We start from the raw sequence: 16,103 nt of genomic DNA, 5'->3' as shown, positions 1-16,103 counted from the left end.
CTACTGGGGGCGTGGAGGCCCGGGCACCGTCCTGGTTGGAGGTGCAGGGAGGCTCCCTCCTGGCGGAGCCTCTACTTGGTGAGTGGCCCTCGGGGCTGGAGCCAAATAGGGCCAGGAGTCGCTCCTGGTGCCTTCTGCTCCTGGCGGAGGGCTGATGTCGGGCAGAGCCAGGATGGTCCCGCCCTGGGGTCCGAGGGGCGTCCCTGGGATACTGGGGACTGCGGTCGCCACGAGACTGGGGTGTCATCAGGGGTTGGGTGCGGCTTCCCCTCCGGGTGGTGTCTGTCAGGTCCGGGCATCGACCAGGGGCGATCCGTAGGGTGTGAACCCCTCCTCAGCAATCAGGCCTTGCCATCATTCCTCAAACGGCAGCTCCTCTGGGAGTCCACACCTGGAGAAAGAGGGGAGAGAATGTCCCGCGCAGCCTCTGGATGGAGGGTGGGCCGTGCCAGGGACTTCCTCCGATGGGGAAGCACTAGAGACTCTGGGTGAAGGGTGGACGGTGGCCAACCCTTCCCCGACCTGGACGGTGGCCAAGGTCGCGGTTCCAAAGTCCCCAAGGGCAGCAGCTGAAGGACGGACGGTGGCTGAGGTCACGGTGCCGCTCCCATAGGAGGAGGAGGTGGATGAAGGGCAGACGGTGGCCGACCCTTCCCCGACTCGGACGGTGGCTGAGGTCGCGGTGCCGCTCCCGTAGGAGGAGGAGGTGGATGAAGGGCGGACAGTGGTCGACCCTTCCCTGGTCCAGACGGTGGCCGAGACCACTGTTCTACCTCCCTCTGGCGTACCAGGTGTGGTTGTAGCGGCGCTGCAAGGGGCTACAGCAGAAGGATGGACGGTGGCCGATCCTTCCCCAGTCCGGACGGTGGCCGAAACCGCGATGCTGACTGTGACTGTGAGTTCACAAGTCCCACCCCGACCCTGACTAGGGTTTGCTCGGGCGAGAAGTAGTTGCCCATCCCTGCTATGGTGAAGTACGTTGCGTTGAGGGCAAAAGGGGCGTAGGGTAGTGACGTTCCGGGGCCCGTCTGGCTCGGACCCAGTGCGAGCCCCACTGTGGTGTCTTCCTGGGGTGGGGCTCAGGTGGCGGCTCCGTCCTAGGGGGCTCCGCGGGGGTTCCCGCGGGAGTGCGTATTTCAATAATAATAATAATAATGATAATAATAATAATATTAATAATCATAATAATAATAAATGAATGAATAAATCGGTGCAAACTGAAGTAGTACTGAAGAGTTTTATGGCTATTTGAAGTGGCTTAGAAAGTTGAATAGTATCTCTTCGTTAGCTACTTATTTTGCTCATTAAACCTTTTATGATATAGACCCTTATTCTAGTCGATTAAGGAAGTTATCTAACACCTCTTCCTAAGCGATTTATTATGCTTATGACTCCTTCCTATCCTGTTCTGGGTTATTTAAATCATTCTAATATCATCATACTCTTCATAAATAACGTACAAAATATATTACACAGCCGTATCCAAAAACAAATCGCTAAGGAGGAGGTGTTAGGGAGTTGTCTTAACGACCAGATTACGGGCCTTATTTCTACATGTGCGTCCGGATCTACCTCATAATCTAAACAACTCTTCCTTGACCCGCTGCCAACTTGTCAAACAAATTTCCTTTAAATCTGAAAATATTCTTTGAGAGACCTTGCACTCATAGACACACTTACACAGGTGAATACACAGCCTCCGTCTACACATTCAAGGATGCGGAAGGATGTATGGATGAATGATGACGACGATATTGATGATGATGGGGAACACTAGGTACGATCTTGGAATTGTTGTGGTCTAAGAGTACTTGTATTATAATGTCCCTCATGGATTTGTGTGGTAGGTCATCTTTAACTTAAATGTCTAAGCTGAGCGACTAAACCCAGACTCCTGTGCTTCTGATATGGTACGAAAGAACTGAATGATAGCTGGATGGATTATTCCTAAACATACTCCCGTTTCTATACTAGAAACGTTTAAAGAAATTATACACAGTCTAACCTTTACCAATGTGTGTGCACGCGCGTATTTGTGTGCGTGCGTGCATGAGTGCGTGCGTGCATGAGTGCGTGCGTGTGTGTGTGTGTGTGTGTGTGTGTGTGTGTGTGTGTGTGTGTGTGTGTTCTTACCTGACTGCATCTTTATAGGAATAAGTCAAGCTCGTACTGTCCCGTGTATTACCATTTTTGTAATACATATCCTTAAATTTATGAATTGTTTTGGCACACACTACTTCATTCAGTAGTGCATTCCACTGATCAATTGCCCTATTTGGGAAATTGAATTTCCTTACGTCATTATCGCCTCTCTTTTTACGCAGTTTTATGCAGTGTCCTCTTGCTGATGCTTCCTCATAGGTTATATACTCATTTATGTCTATTTTCTCCTTCCCTGAGATACATACAGTATATATAACATGATCATGTCTCCTCTTTTCCTTCTCTCCTGTGGTGGGGTATATGCGCGGGAATAGGTAAGAACACGAGCTCGTGGGCCCTTCGGGCCCCTCGCACTTGCTCCAGCGGAGGGCTCTCGCGTTTATGTGCTGTTCTAGTATAACGTTGTCACTTGGATTTTTTGCAGCTAACCAATTGATCGTGTTATTTGCATCTTCGGGAATGGAACCCAAGTTGTCCGAACGCAAGTCCGAAATACACACACAGACACATGGCTACTGTTACATGTGTTTTAATTCTACCTTTGGGCAAAAAAATCTACGGAGATCCTATGCCGGGCTCCGGGAGCGATGTTTTTTGGTCCAAATGTGATTGCTCATTAAATATAGTAAAAGTTTTCCAATCGTGATGGGACCAAGTTTTTTCACATCAGCGATTTTTTTTGCGATTTTTTGCCAATTTTGGTGCGATTTGAATGTGTAGTTTCGGCTGCCCAAAACACACACACACACGGCTAGTGCTATAGTATATTAGATGAGAGGGAAAAAGAAGGTGTATGTATTGTTGTGTGCAAGAGGTGGAAGGAGAATATAGGAGAGTATGGATCAGGTTCAAGATTGTGTGGGTAAACCTGAAAGTGGAAAAACAAACGCGGGCAGTTTTGTGTGTGTGTATGCACCAACACAAGATCATGCAAGCAGAGTGGAAGCGTACATGGAAAATTTGAGAGGAATGAGAGTGTGTTTTTGACTGGAGATACGAGTGGAATGTGAAGTCGTATGGAGTGGCTTGAGAGAGGGGTGTGCCTGCAGAAATGGATGCGAATGGCAGTGCTCTGGTGGACATTTGTGCGGGGAGGGGGTTGGTGATAGCCAATACCCTCTGTAGGCACAACATGATCCACAGGTATACGTGGCGAGTGATGAGAAGGGCTGGTGATGAACTGAATAAACAAAAGGCAATGACTAATTATGTGTGTGTAAATGACAGAAAGGGAAGGCGTGTAGTGGATGCAAGAGCTTACAGAGGTTGGGGGAGTGGACTTTCTGACCACCACTTGGTGGAGGTGAAATCAAGGATCAAATGCCATGGAGGAAAAGGAAGGACAGGAGGAAGTAGTCCATACCAGGAGGGAAGAAAGGTTGCAAGATAGAAGAAAGGCAGAATATAAGAGAAAAGTGGAGGATCGATTGGGTAACTACGATTTGGAGCAGATGGGGGAGGAGGAAGGTGTGTGCAAGATTTTCACAGAAGAAATCTGTTCAGCATGTGAAGTGGTGTGCGGGATGAAGAGAAGACGAAAGGGAGTGCGAGGAGGTGAGGCAAGCTGTGGTGAAAAAGAAGAAAGCATATAATGAGTGGATAGAAAGCAGAAGCATGGAGGAAGTTGAGAGACAGAAGAAAGAGTTAAATGTAGAGAGGAAGAGAGAGGTGAAAAGATTAGCAAGAGAAAGAAGAGAGTGGAGGAGGAATTTGGAAGGAATTTGAGTGGAAAGTGGAGAGAATGTAAGAAAATGTTCTGGAAAGAGGTAAAGAGAGCGAAACAGAGCGGTAAAGAAGCTAGTCGAGGAGTGAAAGCTAAAAATCGTAGATGGTGGAGAAGTGAGAAAAGGTGAGCAGATGGAAAGAACACTTTAAGGAATTGCTGAACATAAAGAATGAAAGTAATGCGAGTATAAGTGGCCGGGGAATGGCTAGGAGAAGGAGGGATGTGAGAAGACAGGAAGAAATCAGTAGGATGGAAGTTGTGGAAGCAATGAAGACAGTCAAAATGGGGAAAGCCTCAGGAACTGACGGAGTGTGTGGTGAGATGCTGAAGCATGGAGGAAAGATAGTAGTAGAATGGATGTGGAAGATGTGCAGATTGGCCTGGGAGGAAGGTAGAGTCCCGGATGATTGGAAGTCAGGTATTCCCCTGTACAGAGGAAAAGGGGGAAAAATAGTGTGTGGTAATCACATGGGACATTTGTCTTCCTAGTGTAATAGGAAAAGTATATGGTAGGACACTCATTGACAGAGTTGGGGAAATACCAGAGGAATTAGTTGGAGAAGAACAGGGAGGTTTTAGGAAGGGAAGAGGTTGTGTAGATCAGATATTCATTCTTAGGACTGTAGTGGAAAAGTTTATAGTGAAGGGAAAGAAGTTGTATGCAGCCTTCATGGATTTGGAGAAAGCATATGACCGGGTGGATAGACAAGGATTGTGGAAAGTATTAATAATATGCCCTTTTTCTTACTGTAAAAGCTTGACGAAAATGCTGTTACCTGCGAGCGTTGGCAAGGTTATGGCTATAGGGTCTCTGGATTAGGGATCATACAGTAGATACAAATAAGTCTATATGCCGGATGACACTACTTTCTATGCGTCTGCGCTGCAGCCATCTTGAAAGGTCAAGGCAGACGATGTTTTGTCCTGACAATGGGCAAAGTTGACCACAATTTACGTTACCAGGGAATGCCTCAGCACTGCCCCTTTTGGGTGTAGAAAGCGTCGGAATACATCTATGGTGGCAGCGATAGCACGAGTGGCTCAACTGTCTGGTTATGCAAGCGTTCGTCAGCAACTTCTCTATCTCCTGAAAGGAGGATGGTGGGTTGCAGAAAGGGAAACTTAAGCCTGCAGTTCACCGAGTTCACTTTTCAGATGAACCAGGAGCCACAACCACCACCACCACAACAATAACCACTACCACCACCACCTCCACAACAACAACAACAGCCACAACAACCACCACCACCAACACCACCATCACCACCACCACAACAACTACGATCACCACCACAACATCAAACACCACCATCACAACAACCACCACCATCACAATAGCAACAGCAACAACCATCAACACAACAACAAGCACCACCGCCACAACAACCACCACAACAGTCACCATGCATCACCACCACAACATCAACGAACACAACAGCCACCACCACTACCACCACACAACAACAACCACAACCACCACAACAACTCCAACCACCACCACCACACAACAACCACAACCACCACAACAACTCCAACCACCACCACCACCACAACAACAACAACGACAACAACAACAACCATCACCAGCACCACCACAACAGCAACAACAACAACCATCACCACCACAACAACAGCAACAACAAAAACACCACCACCACCACAACAACCACAACAATTACCACCACCACAACAACTACCACCACCACAACAACTACCACCACCACAACAACTACCACCACCACAACAACCATCACCACCACAACAACAGCAACAACAAAAACACCACCACCACCACAACAACCACAACAATTACCACCACCACAACAACTACCACCACCACAACCACCACCACCACCACAACAACTACCACCACCACAACCACCACCACCACCACAACAACAACCACCACAACAACAACAATAATCACCATCACAACAACCACCACCACAACAACAACTACCACCACCACAACAACAATAGCCACCATCATCACCATCACCACCATCATCACCACCACAACAACGACCACAACAATCACCACCACCACCACAACAATAGCCATTACCACCACCACAACAACAATAACCACCACCACCACCACAACCACCACCACCACCACTACAACACAATAACCACCATCACCACCACCACAACAACAATAACCACCACCACCACCACAACACTAATAACCACCACCACCACAACAACAACCTTCACCACCATAACAATAATACCACCATCACCACTACCACCAGTGTTATGCTACGTACTCAGAGCTCAACGCCTTGCTCCCTGAGTACGAGGGTCTGATTTAGGTTCTTTCCAAGACCGGATCTACAGCATGCAACCAAAGGAACAGGGCTCTAAAAAACACAGGCAAACCAATCTTACACGTATACTGCCATAAAAACATACAGTAGCTGGGGGAGGCGGTGGCTCAATCGGTAGAGAGGTGGCCTGCAGTCATAACGGACCCAGGTTCGAATCCCGGCTGGGGCAGGGAACAGTTTAAGGATTTGAATTTCATTAAATTAGGCTTTACTGATCTACCAGGAGACCCGCCGACATGTAAAAATACCCCCGCTAATACCAATACACCAGTCCTGTATGAAACAGCCCCAGCATGTATTCAATATGGACGGTGGGTGTTAGCGCCGAAGTGGTGACATGTAGAGGTGTATGGTATATAGGAGGACTGCTGGGCCTTGATAGCAGGCTGTGAAGCCTATGCTCAGAGTCGGACATATAAAAAAAAAATGCAGTGTGGTACATTATATTGTACACACTATAGGAGATACAGGGACTGGAGTTGTGACTAATGATGACAGGGTAACTGCAGGTGTCGCCCAGGTGAGGGAGGAGTCCCGTCAGGTGTGCGCTCTCTGAAGGGGTGCAGGACCACTGTCGTATGCTGGATCGTCAGATGAGGGCCGCAGTGTGGCGTAGAGGGAGGCCTTTCCCTGAAGGGGCCTCTGGAGGAGTGTCGGCCCTCGGGACTGGGGCCGAACAAGGTGAGCAGGCACGCTGCCTTGCGCCTACCGCTGGTGGAGGACGGCTCGCCGGCTGGTCTGGGGAGGTCTCGGCCGGGAGTCCTGGGGGCATCCCTTGGCAACTGCATGGGGACTGCAGCCTCACCTCTGTCGTGAGGCCGTCACGGGTTGCCTGCAGCATCTCCTACTCCAGGAATCCGACAGCAACTGGTAACATTGGGGTGCTGGCTGTAGCGAGTGTACCTCCAGACTCACTATGGGCCACTCTAGACCCTGCCTGGCACTGACTCCACTAGGGAGCTAGCTCCACCCCTTTTGGTGTGGGGAGAGTGGGAGGGGCGTCCTGCTCGGCCTCTGGAGGAGTGAGGTGAGCAAGGGGCGTTGCCCTCGGTGGGTGCTGCAGGGGTAGCAGACAAGGGAAGAACGGTGGGGATTCCCTCACCAGCAGGCACGGTGGGTGCTGCTGCGGTTCCACTAGACCCTGGGACTACAGGTGAGAGGAGCATGGTGGGTGTCCTTTCTCCGGCGAGCACGGTGGGCGTCACTGTGGTCCTGCTCCTGGTAAGGGTTGCAGATGAGGGAAGCACGGTGGGCATTCCCTCCCTGGTGGGCATGATGGGCACTGCTACGGTTCTGCTATGCCCTGGGATTGCAGGTGAGAGGAGGACGGTGGGCGTCCTCTCCCCAGTGAGCACTGAGGGCGTCGCTGCGGTCCTGCTCCCTGTGGGGACTGCAGGCAAGGAAAGCATGGTGGGCGATCCCTCCCCGACAGACATGGTGGGCGCTGCTGACGTTCTGCTTTGTCCTGGAACTACAGGTGAGAGGAGCACGGTGGGCATCCTCTCCCTGGCGAGCATGGTGGACGTCGTCGTGGTCCTGCTAGGGACTGTGAGTGAAAGGAGCACGGTGGGTGTCGTTTCCCCGACGATCACGATGGGCGTTGTCGTGGTCCTACAGGGGGCAGTAGGTGAAAGAAGCACAGTGGGAGTTCTTTGCCCGATGAACACGGTGGGCTTTGTCGATGTTATGCTTGGCGTTTAAGGGTCGGCTTCCCGTCCTTGGAACACCTAGAGTGTGGCTGGGTTCCCTTTCTAGACTGGTGCTTAGACACAGTATGAGAGGAACAGGGCATAAAAACACAGGGCAACAACCTTACACGTGTATCGACAAATATTTACTGGGGAACAGGAAGACTTGTACACATATGCTAATCAAAACTAATACATGGGCTGGTAGGTGGGTTTGGAGTATCGCACAGGATACTAGATAGACAGGAGTCTTAATTCGGGTCGGGGACAATATGTACACAACTGTTACAGTCTCTGCACAAGAGGTTCTTTTCCACTAAGGAGGCAAAACACAGGTTTTAAGAGTTCAGGGAAATTTTCCCTGGCACTGACTCTGGTTCTAGTTTCACGAGAGTTATGAGAGTTATGTCACTGTTTTCTGTTTCTTGATTTACACAGGGTGGCAGGACACTGACACAGTTATAACAGTGATACTGAGTGTTTGCCTTTCGTCTTATATAAAATAGCTATACACTGTTTCAGGTGTTTTTCCTTACTTCACTGAATCACACTTCTCACTTATATTGCACAGTCCTGGCCTCTCGTTGTTAGTTTAGCTGTAAGAGCCATATATCACTGTCACTGTTAGGGAATGTCACTGATCGGGCGAGGGGGAAGGGGGTGGCCTGGGGGACTCATAGTCGTCTGCCTGGGGTAGGAGGAGTCCCTTCAGGAGTCTCTTTGTCCCACAGCCACGGGACCACTCTCATGGGCGTCATCTCTCGTCGAGGGTTTGGGCTTGCATGATAAAGGGCCCTTCACTTTCGGGGCTGGGGACTAGGGTCTGGACCTTGGGGCTTGGGCCAAACAGGTCCTGGAAGCACTCCCTTAGGCACCTGGTGAAGGGAGGGCGTTGTCTTCATCAGGGAAAGGTAAGGTCTCGCCCTGGGGTCCTGGGGATGCCCTCAGAGGCTCATTGACTGTGGTCTCCATCTCTTGGCATCACCGTCTGGTTGGGGCTGCAGTGTCACTCCTGGCCGGAGTCCGTCAGGTGATGGTCCTCCTCGGGGGCCGACTGGATGAAGAAGAGCCCCGGAGATAACACTGGACCTCTCCACCAGTCCTAGGGGCAGAAGTCCTCCTGGAGGTTGCTTTGGTCTGGGAGAACAGAGGGGAGGCCTGCACTCCTGCCGGTAGGCAGGGCTGGCCACAGATCACCCTCACGTTGCGGAGTTACAGGGGGCAAGGGGCTTTGGTGTCCCTCCCTGGTTCAGCTATGGGCCGTCGCTGGGTTCGCTTAGGCAACAGATGGAGGGCAGCTATGGGCCATCCCTTCGCTGTTGGTGCGGCTTTGGGCCGTCACCGGGGACCAATTCCCTGATGGGAATGCAGACGAACCGTGGCTATGGGCCGTCGCTTGCCTGTTGGCGCGGCAGTGGGCTGTTGCCGAAGTCCCGCATGGAAGGCAATGTGTAGACAAGGAGCAGTTATGGGCCGTCTCCTGCCTACGGACGCGGCTATGGAGAGGGGGCATACCTGTCTCTCCCCAGCACAGCTATGGGCTGTCACTGGTTCTGCAGGGGGCATAGGTAGTACCTGATGGAGAGGTTATGGGCCATCTTCTTACTGGCGGCCCGGCTATAGGCAGTGGCCTTCTTTTGTGTGTGGCTCTTGGCCATCATTAGGGCCCAGCTATAGGCCGTAACCCTTTGGTCGGAGCGGCTATGGTCCGACTCCTGATTAGCCGAGCGGCTATGGGCCGTCTCTTTATTTGCGTGGCTTTGGGCCATCGCTGGGGTGCTGCCTGGAGCTGTAGGGTCAGCTCCACCCCAATCCTGGCAAGGGCTAGCTCGCCTGAGAGGTAGTGCACTCGGATTGGGGTGGTCTCGTCGAGTGCATTCCAGGGAATAGGGGCGCGCGGCCCGGGTGAACTTATGTCCATATAGACTGGACATGCCGTTCGCTCTGTCTACCCCTCCGTAGCCTCCTCCTGGGGATGTGGTGGCGGCCTGGGTTGCCACGGCCGGTATTTCAGTCGAGGTCCTACTTGGGATTGTTGCTACACAAGTCCCACCCCGAGCCTGGTGAGCGCTGGTCCGGGTAGAGGGAAATGCCGCAGGAAGACGTACTTCCCATGGATTCCGTTGAGGGGAAGAGGGGCGCGTGGGGGTTGGGGACGTATGCCAGTCTTGCTCGGGCTCTTGCCGCGCCTGGCGCGCCTCCCTGTGGTCTCCCCTTCGTATTTCAACCACAACAACAACATTCATTTTCAAAGTCTGAATTCTGTCTAAAACAAGCGCCTCTATTACATGCTTGACCGCTCCAAGATGGCGGCCACGCAGACGCATTGCCGCTATACTTGAGGATGGGCGATCATGCGATGCGGCATCCAGGCTTATTTATATCTAAGTTAGGGAGAACCAAATGACAGTGTATATATAGAAACTTAGTACGGGATCGTTTGCCAAAAAATGTTTTCTTTATTCTGGCTATTGTTTCTTTGACTCATACGTCTCCAGTTACTCTTGCCTTTTCGAATCTTTAAAGCAAATTGAAAGCACCTGAGAAATCGCAGACAAGTGTCCTCGGACTAAGTTAGGCATGCAGGTGAGGACAAAGTTACTAAGTTAGCGCGTTTTAACGCCTGCTATATTTGATTTTCATTTAGGAATACTGTAGTTTCTTTTGTCTAAAGAGAAAAAGAATCTAGCATAGTTTTGTATATTTTTTTTTAATTTATAAGCATTACTTTTTTAATCTATCAAATTTTCAGGCTATTTCCTGCATTTTCTGTGTTAGCAACATTTTAGCGGTTTTTATAGCAAGTTGAGCGGTCTTTGCTAACTAGGACAAGGCTGGACTGCAGTACTGTGGTGTGTACCTGCCAACCAGCCGGGGTGACGGGGTGTTGTGAATGTTATCTGCCAGGCCGGCCCAACTAGTAAATATGGCTAGTGTCAGTACTGCCCGCCTCATCAGCCTGCTTAAGACTAATCAGGCCTGTGTTCAACATGTGTCCAGCAGGGCCAGGTAAGCTCAGTATGCTGTCGAGTTACAGATTTTAGAGCCTGGATAAATTCTAAAGACCCTCTGACCGGCATGAACCTTATCTGAAGAAAATGCACTTGAGAGGACGAACAAGGTCATCATTGATAATGAATGAATGTGACAAAACCATAATTTTGTGTAGACGGAGAACAGCAGTAAACGACTAACAATGTTGGTATTGGTCTATGGAGTTATGATGGTATAACTCCTTTTCCATAACACTGGTGTTTTATGCACAATTTACCTCATGCAGAAAGTTTTCCTAGTGGTTAAAGTCAGGGGTGTGTGGGGGACTTCATGCCCCAATTTGGATAAGCTAGGTTAGGCTAAGCTGGATCATTAGGTGTCCTCTGGGGAAACAGCAAACAACTTCTGGGACGGCTACTGTTTCATTCATTCATTCATTGCCAGACGCCATGTATCCCAGACGGGGTGGCCAATGGCTTAGAGTTAATTGTTTTACAGGGAAGGGCACTAATCCTCCACCAACCCCACTTGACACGTAGGGATGCCAACAGCATCTGGTGTTCCCAGGCAGTCACCCATCCAAGTACTAACCAGACCCAACGTTGCTTAACTTCGCTGATCGGACGGGAAGCGGTGTACTCAACATGGTATGGGGCTACTGTACATGTGCAAATTCTTGTGCCTGTATAGTAGGGTGAGGGAGAATGTGCTGCAGAAGAGAACTTTGTGCATCTGACACTGCTGTAATGTGAGTTGTCTCCTGGGCATTGTGAGCATGCACGGAAATTGATAAACTTGGAGTCTTGGTCAGATGTTTGTTTCTTGTTTCTTGCAGAGATTTGGAACAGACTAGGTTAGGGTGCGGATAGCATGGTGGTATTTTAAGGACAACTCATTGTGGGGAGACAGTTTGCCACTCCATAGCTGTTGTTAGGTGTACACAGAATTTTCTTACGTGCGCACAACGCCTAGGAGACAACTTGGTACCAGACACCGCAGTTGTAAGTTATTATGATTGTTTTAATTATCTATCCCTCTGTTGCCAGATGCCTTAATCCCATAAGGGGTGGCCACAAACAAATTGCCTCCATGTCACCCTGTCCTCTGCCATTTCACTGCCCTGCTCCCAGCTCACACCCCCCTCTCACATATACCTGGTACCGTACCTTTCCACTCCATCCCTCCATCTCATCATTGGCCTCCCCCTCCCTCTCCCCCCTTCCACCTCACTTACATACACTCTCCTCATCAGTCTCTCACTCTCCATCCTTTCCACATGGCCAAATGCTTTTTCACTTCCTCATTTGTTGGTCTGTCTCTCCATATGACTCCACAGGCTCCTCTCATGTAACTCATTTCCACTGCTCTCACTCTTGACTTCTGTCCCTTCAACAAGGTCCAAGCTTTATTACCGTACGTTAGAGTTGGTATCACAGTACTGTCATGTATATAATAACTTTTTCACTTCCATGCTTACTTCGCTGTTTCTTATAACTGCTTTCAGGGAACCAGCAACCTTTCTTCCTTGTTGTACCCTTTCAAGCACTTCACCCTCAAAACTTCCATCCTTACACATCACACTACCCAAGTACTTAAACGCTCTCACATTTTCTATTTCCTCCTCATCCAGCTTCATTGTACATTCACTGACTTCACTTCTCTCGAAGTCCATAACTTTACTCTTCCCTACACTCACCTTCAGATTCCATTTCTTACACACTTCGAAACTCATCCACCAAGCCTTGCAGCTCCCCATTGTCAAACAACAGTAGCTACAGGGAGTTTCCAAACACTGCCCTCTTTCATTAGGGATGCTCCAACATCCACTACCTAACCTTGTATCTCATTTATAACCCCATCCATATGCAAATTGAACAACCATGGAGACATGACACATCCTTGTTTCAGTCCAACCTTCAAATAGAAAAGTTCATTCAGTTCACTATCCACACACACTGCAGCCGTAGCACCCTCATACATAAGCCCCTGTCACTCATACGTGACTCATGGTCCAACCTCTGCGGGACTCAAGGTCATGTCCTAGTTGGCTCCCTTGCCTCCCGACTGGCCCCGAATTTGCTCTGCTCATGACTGCCTAGCGACCGCGTCAGGACTGCCTCACGACCAGTCGTGATGTCCTCAAGAACGCGACAAGATCCCGAGGAGACCGGAAGGCGACGGGACTAAGAGTCTTCAAATTTGAAATTTAACGAATTTTTGTCAGCCACGACCGTGACGTGACCGTCCACAAACGCAAGACGACTTAGTGACACGTTTGGGGAATGCACTCCGACACCCCCACGACCGACCCATGGGGCAGGTCATCACACCTGGACCACCAGTGACACCCAGCGTGGGGTGGGACATCACGCCTGGACCACCAATAACACCCAGCGTGGAGTGGGGTATCACACCTGGACCACCAGTAACACCCAGCGTGGAGTGGGGCATCACACCTGGACCACCAATAACACCCTGCATGGGGCGGGGCATCACACCTGGACCATCAGTGACACCCAGCATGGGGCGGGGCATCACACCAGGACCACCAGTGACACCCAGCATGGGGCGGGGCATCACACCTGGACCACCAATGACACCCAGCACATCACCATGGACCTCTCCTGTGTCTAGTCAGTTGATGAGGGACACGCAGTCATAACATTTTTTTTTTTTTTCGGCGATGGCATCACGACATGCAACGACAGCATCGTTGCATCTGATTTAGCTAAGACTGCTTCACGACCGATATGACACTCCCAATTGCGATGCAACTGTGACACGACTTTTGGCAAGTCGTGAGGCAGCCACGATTTTTTAATGAGTGCGTTAATGAATTGTGAGGCCTGATGAGTCATTCCAGCGGCTCACGAGCGTCCTAAAGAATCCGGGCTTTGTTGGTGAATCAAGGGACGTTTGATGAAAAAATGCGTTGCGACCTTCAGTTGCGCTGCGGTCGGCCCTTGAGTTGTTTGTGTGTGACGGGCTATATTCTTCACAGCATTCAACAACTTCCTATCTGCTGGGTACTCCATTATATTCTTAATACTTTCCACTATCCTTGTCTATCCACCCTGTCATATGCTTTCTCCATAAGCCAGGAAGGCCACATACAACTTCTTTCCCTTCACTAGAAACTTTTCCACTAAAGATATAAGGATAAATATCTGATCTACACAACCTCTTCTCTTCTTAAAACCTCCCTGTTCTTCTCCAACTAATTCCTCTGTTATTTCCCTAACTCTGTTAATAAGTATCCTACCATATACTTTTCCTGTTACACGAAGAAGACAAAATTGCCCTTATGATTACCACATTCTTTTTCTCTTTTTCCTTTGTACAGGGGAATAATCATTATACCTGACTTTCAATCCTTCGGGACTCTACCCTCCTCCCAAGCCAGTCTGCACATCTTCCACATCCATTCTACTACTATCTCTCCCCCATGCTTCAGCATTTCACCACACACTCCATCAATTCCTGGGGCATTCCCCATTTTAACTTTCTTCATTGCTTCCACAACTTCCATCCTACTGATTTCTTCCTCTCTTTTTACATCTCTCCTTCTCCCAGCCATTCCCCAGCCACTTATACTCGCATTACTTTCATTCTCTATGTTCAGCATTTCCTTAAAGTGTTCTCTCCATCTGCTCACTTTTTCTCCCTTTTCCACTAGTAGTCTACCATTTTTATCTTTCATTCCCCAGCTAACTTCTTTGGCAATGTATCTGACTCTCTGTACCTCGTTCCAGAATATTTTCTTACATTCCCTCCACTTTACACGCAAATTCCTTCCAAATTCCTCATCCACTTTCTTCCTACTCTCTCTTACCAGTTTCTTCACCTCTCTCTTCCTCTCTACATTTAACTCTCTCTTCTGTCTCTCAGCTTCTTCCACCCCCATTTCTCATCCACTCACTATATGCTTTGTTCTTTTGTGCCACAGCTTCTCTCACCTCTTCATTCCACCATGCTGTTCCCTGCATTCCTTTTCGTCTTCTCTTCATCCCACGCACCACCTCACATACTGCACAGATATTTTCTGTGAATATCTTGCACACACTTTTCACATCCCCCATCTGCTCCAGTGCATATTTACCCAATTGCTCCTCCACTTCCCTCTTATATTCTGCCTTTTTTTTCCATCCTCTTGTAACCTTTCCACCCTCCTTGTATGAACTACTTCCTCCTGTCCTTCTGTTCTTCTACTGTATTTCTCCATTTCATTTGGACTTTGATTCTGACTACCACAAGTCCACTCCCCCAACCTCTATATACTCTTGGATCCATTACACAACCTCTCATCCTGTCATCCACACACACATAATGAGTCATTGCCTTTTGTTTATTCAGTTCACCACCCACTCTTCTCATTAGGGGGAGGCTGTGGCTCAATCAGTAGAGAAGTGGCCAGCAGTCCTAACGGACTCAGGTTCAAATCCCTTTGGGGGCAGGGAACAGTTTAAGGATTTGAATTTCATTAAATCAGGCTTTACTGATCTACCAGAAGCCCCGCCAACATGTCGTAAAAATACCCTTGCTAATACCAATAAACCAGTCCTGTATGAGACAGCCCTAGCATGTATTCAGTATGGACGGTGGGTGTTTGCGCCGAAGTGGTGACATGTGGTTAGGTGTATGGTATGTAGGAGGACTGCTGGGCCTTGATAGCAGGCTGTGAAGCCTATGCCCAGAGTCGGGGGGAAAAAAAAAAATAAAAAAAATAAAAAATCACTCGCCACATATACCTATGGATCATTTTGTTCCTGAAGAGGGTATTGGCCATCACCAACCCCCTCCTGGCACAAATGTCCACTAATGCACTGCCACTCTCGTCGATCTCTGCAGGCACACCCCACTCACCAACTACTCTATCGACTTTCACATTCCCTGCTTTTCCATTCATATCTCCACTCAAAAACACTCTCATTCCTTTCAAACTTCTCCATGCATGCTTCCACATTTGTCCAGAACTCTTCTCTCACTCTGCTTTACGATTTTGCGTTGGCGCATACACGCACAAAATCTCACACATTTGTAGTCCAACTTCCAATCTTGCCCACACAATCCTCGAGCCAACTGATCCATACTCTCTTATATTCTCCTTTCATCTGTTGCTCACAACAATACACACACCTTCTTTTGCCCTCTCATTCTCACCTACTCCCGTACATATACCCCATCCATACTCCCAATCTGTCA

The 16,103-nt window shown here is 49.2% G+C and overlaps 1 protein-coding gene and 1 pseudogene across 1 annotated transcript in view; one reads left to right on the top strand and one right to left on the bottom strand.

Annotated features, from left to right (window-relative positions):
- Positions 1 to 10,773: 10,773 nt before the first annotated feature.
- The window catches only part of Got2 (glutamate oxaloacetate transaminase 2), a 110,564-nt gene continuing 105,234 nt past the window's right edge, over positions 10,774 to 16,103 (top strand). Inside the window, exon 1 of the mRNA XM_080282729.1 lies at positions 10,774 to 10,916. Coding sequence (XP_080138855.1) covers positions 10,801 to 10,916 — 116 coding nt within the window. The 5' untranslated portion in view covers positions 10,774 to 10,800. The remainder of the gene's footprint in view (positions 10,917 to 16,103) is intronic.
- LOC145413018 (5S ribosomal RNA) lies at positions 11,444 to 11,564 on the bottom strand (annotated as a pseudogene).

This window comes from Coenobita brevimanus, chromosome 94, assembly GCF_032717465.1.
Source record: "Coenobita brevimanus isolate Jiangsu-jjx chromosome 94, ASM3271746v2, whole genome shotgun sequence".
Classification (NCBI taxonomy): Eukaryota; Metazoa; Arthropoda; class Malacostraca; order Decapoda; family Coenobitidae; genus Coenobita; species Coenobita brevimanus.
The sequence above is the reverse complement of the archived record's forward strand: the minus strand, read 5'-3'. Positions and strand labels throughout refer to the sequence as shown.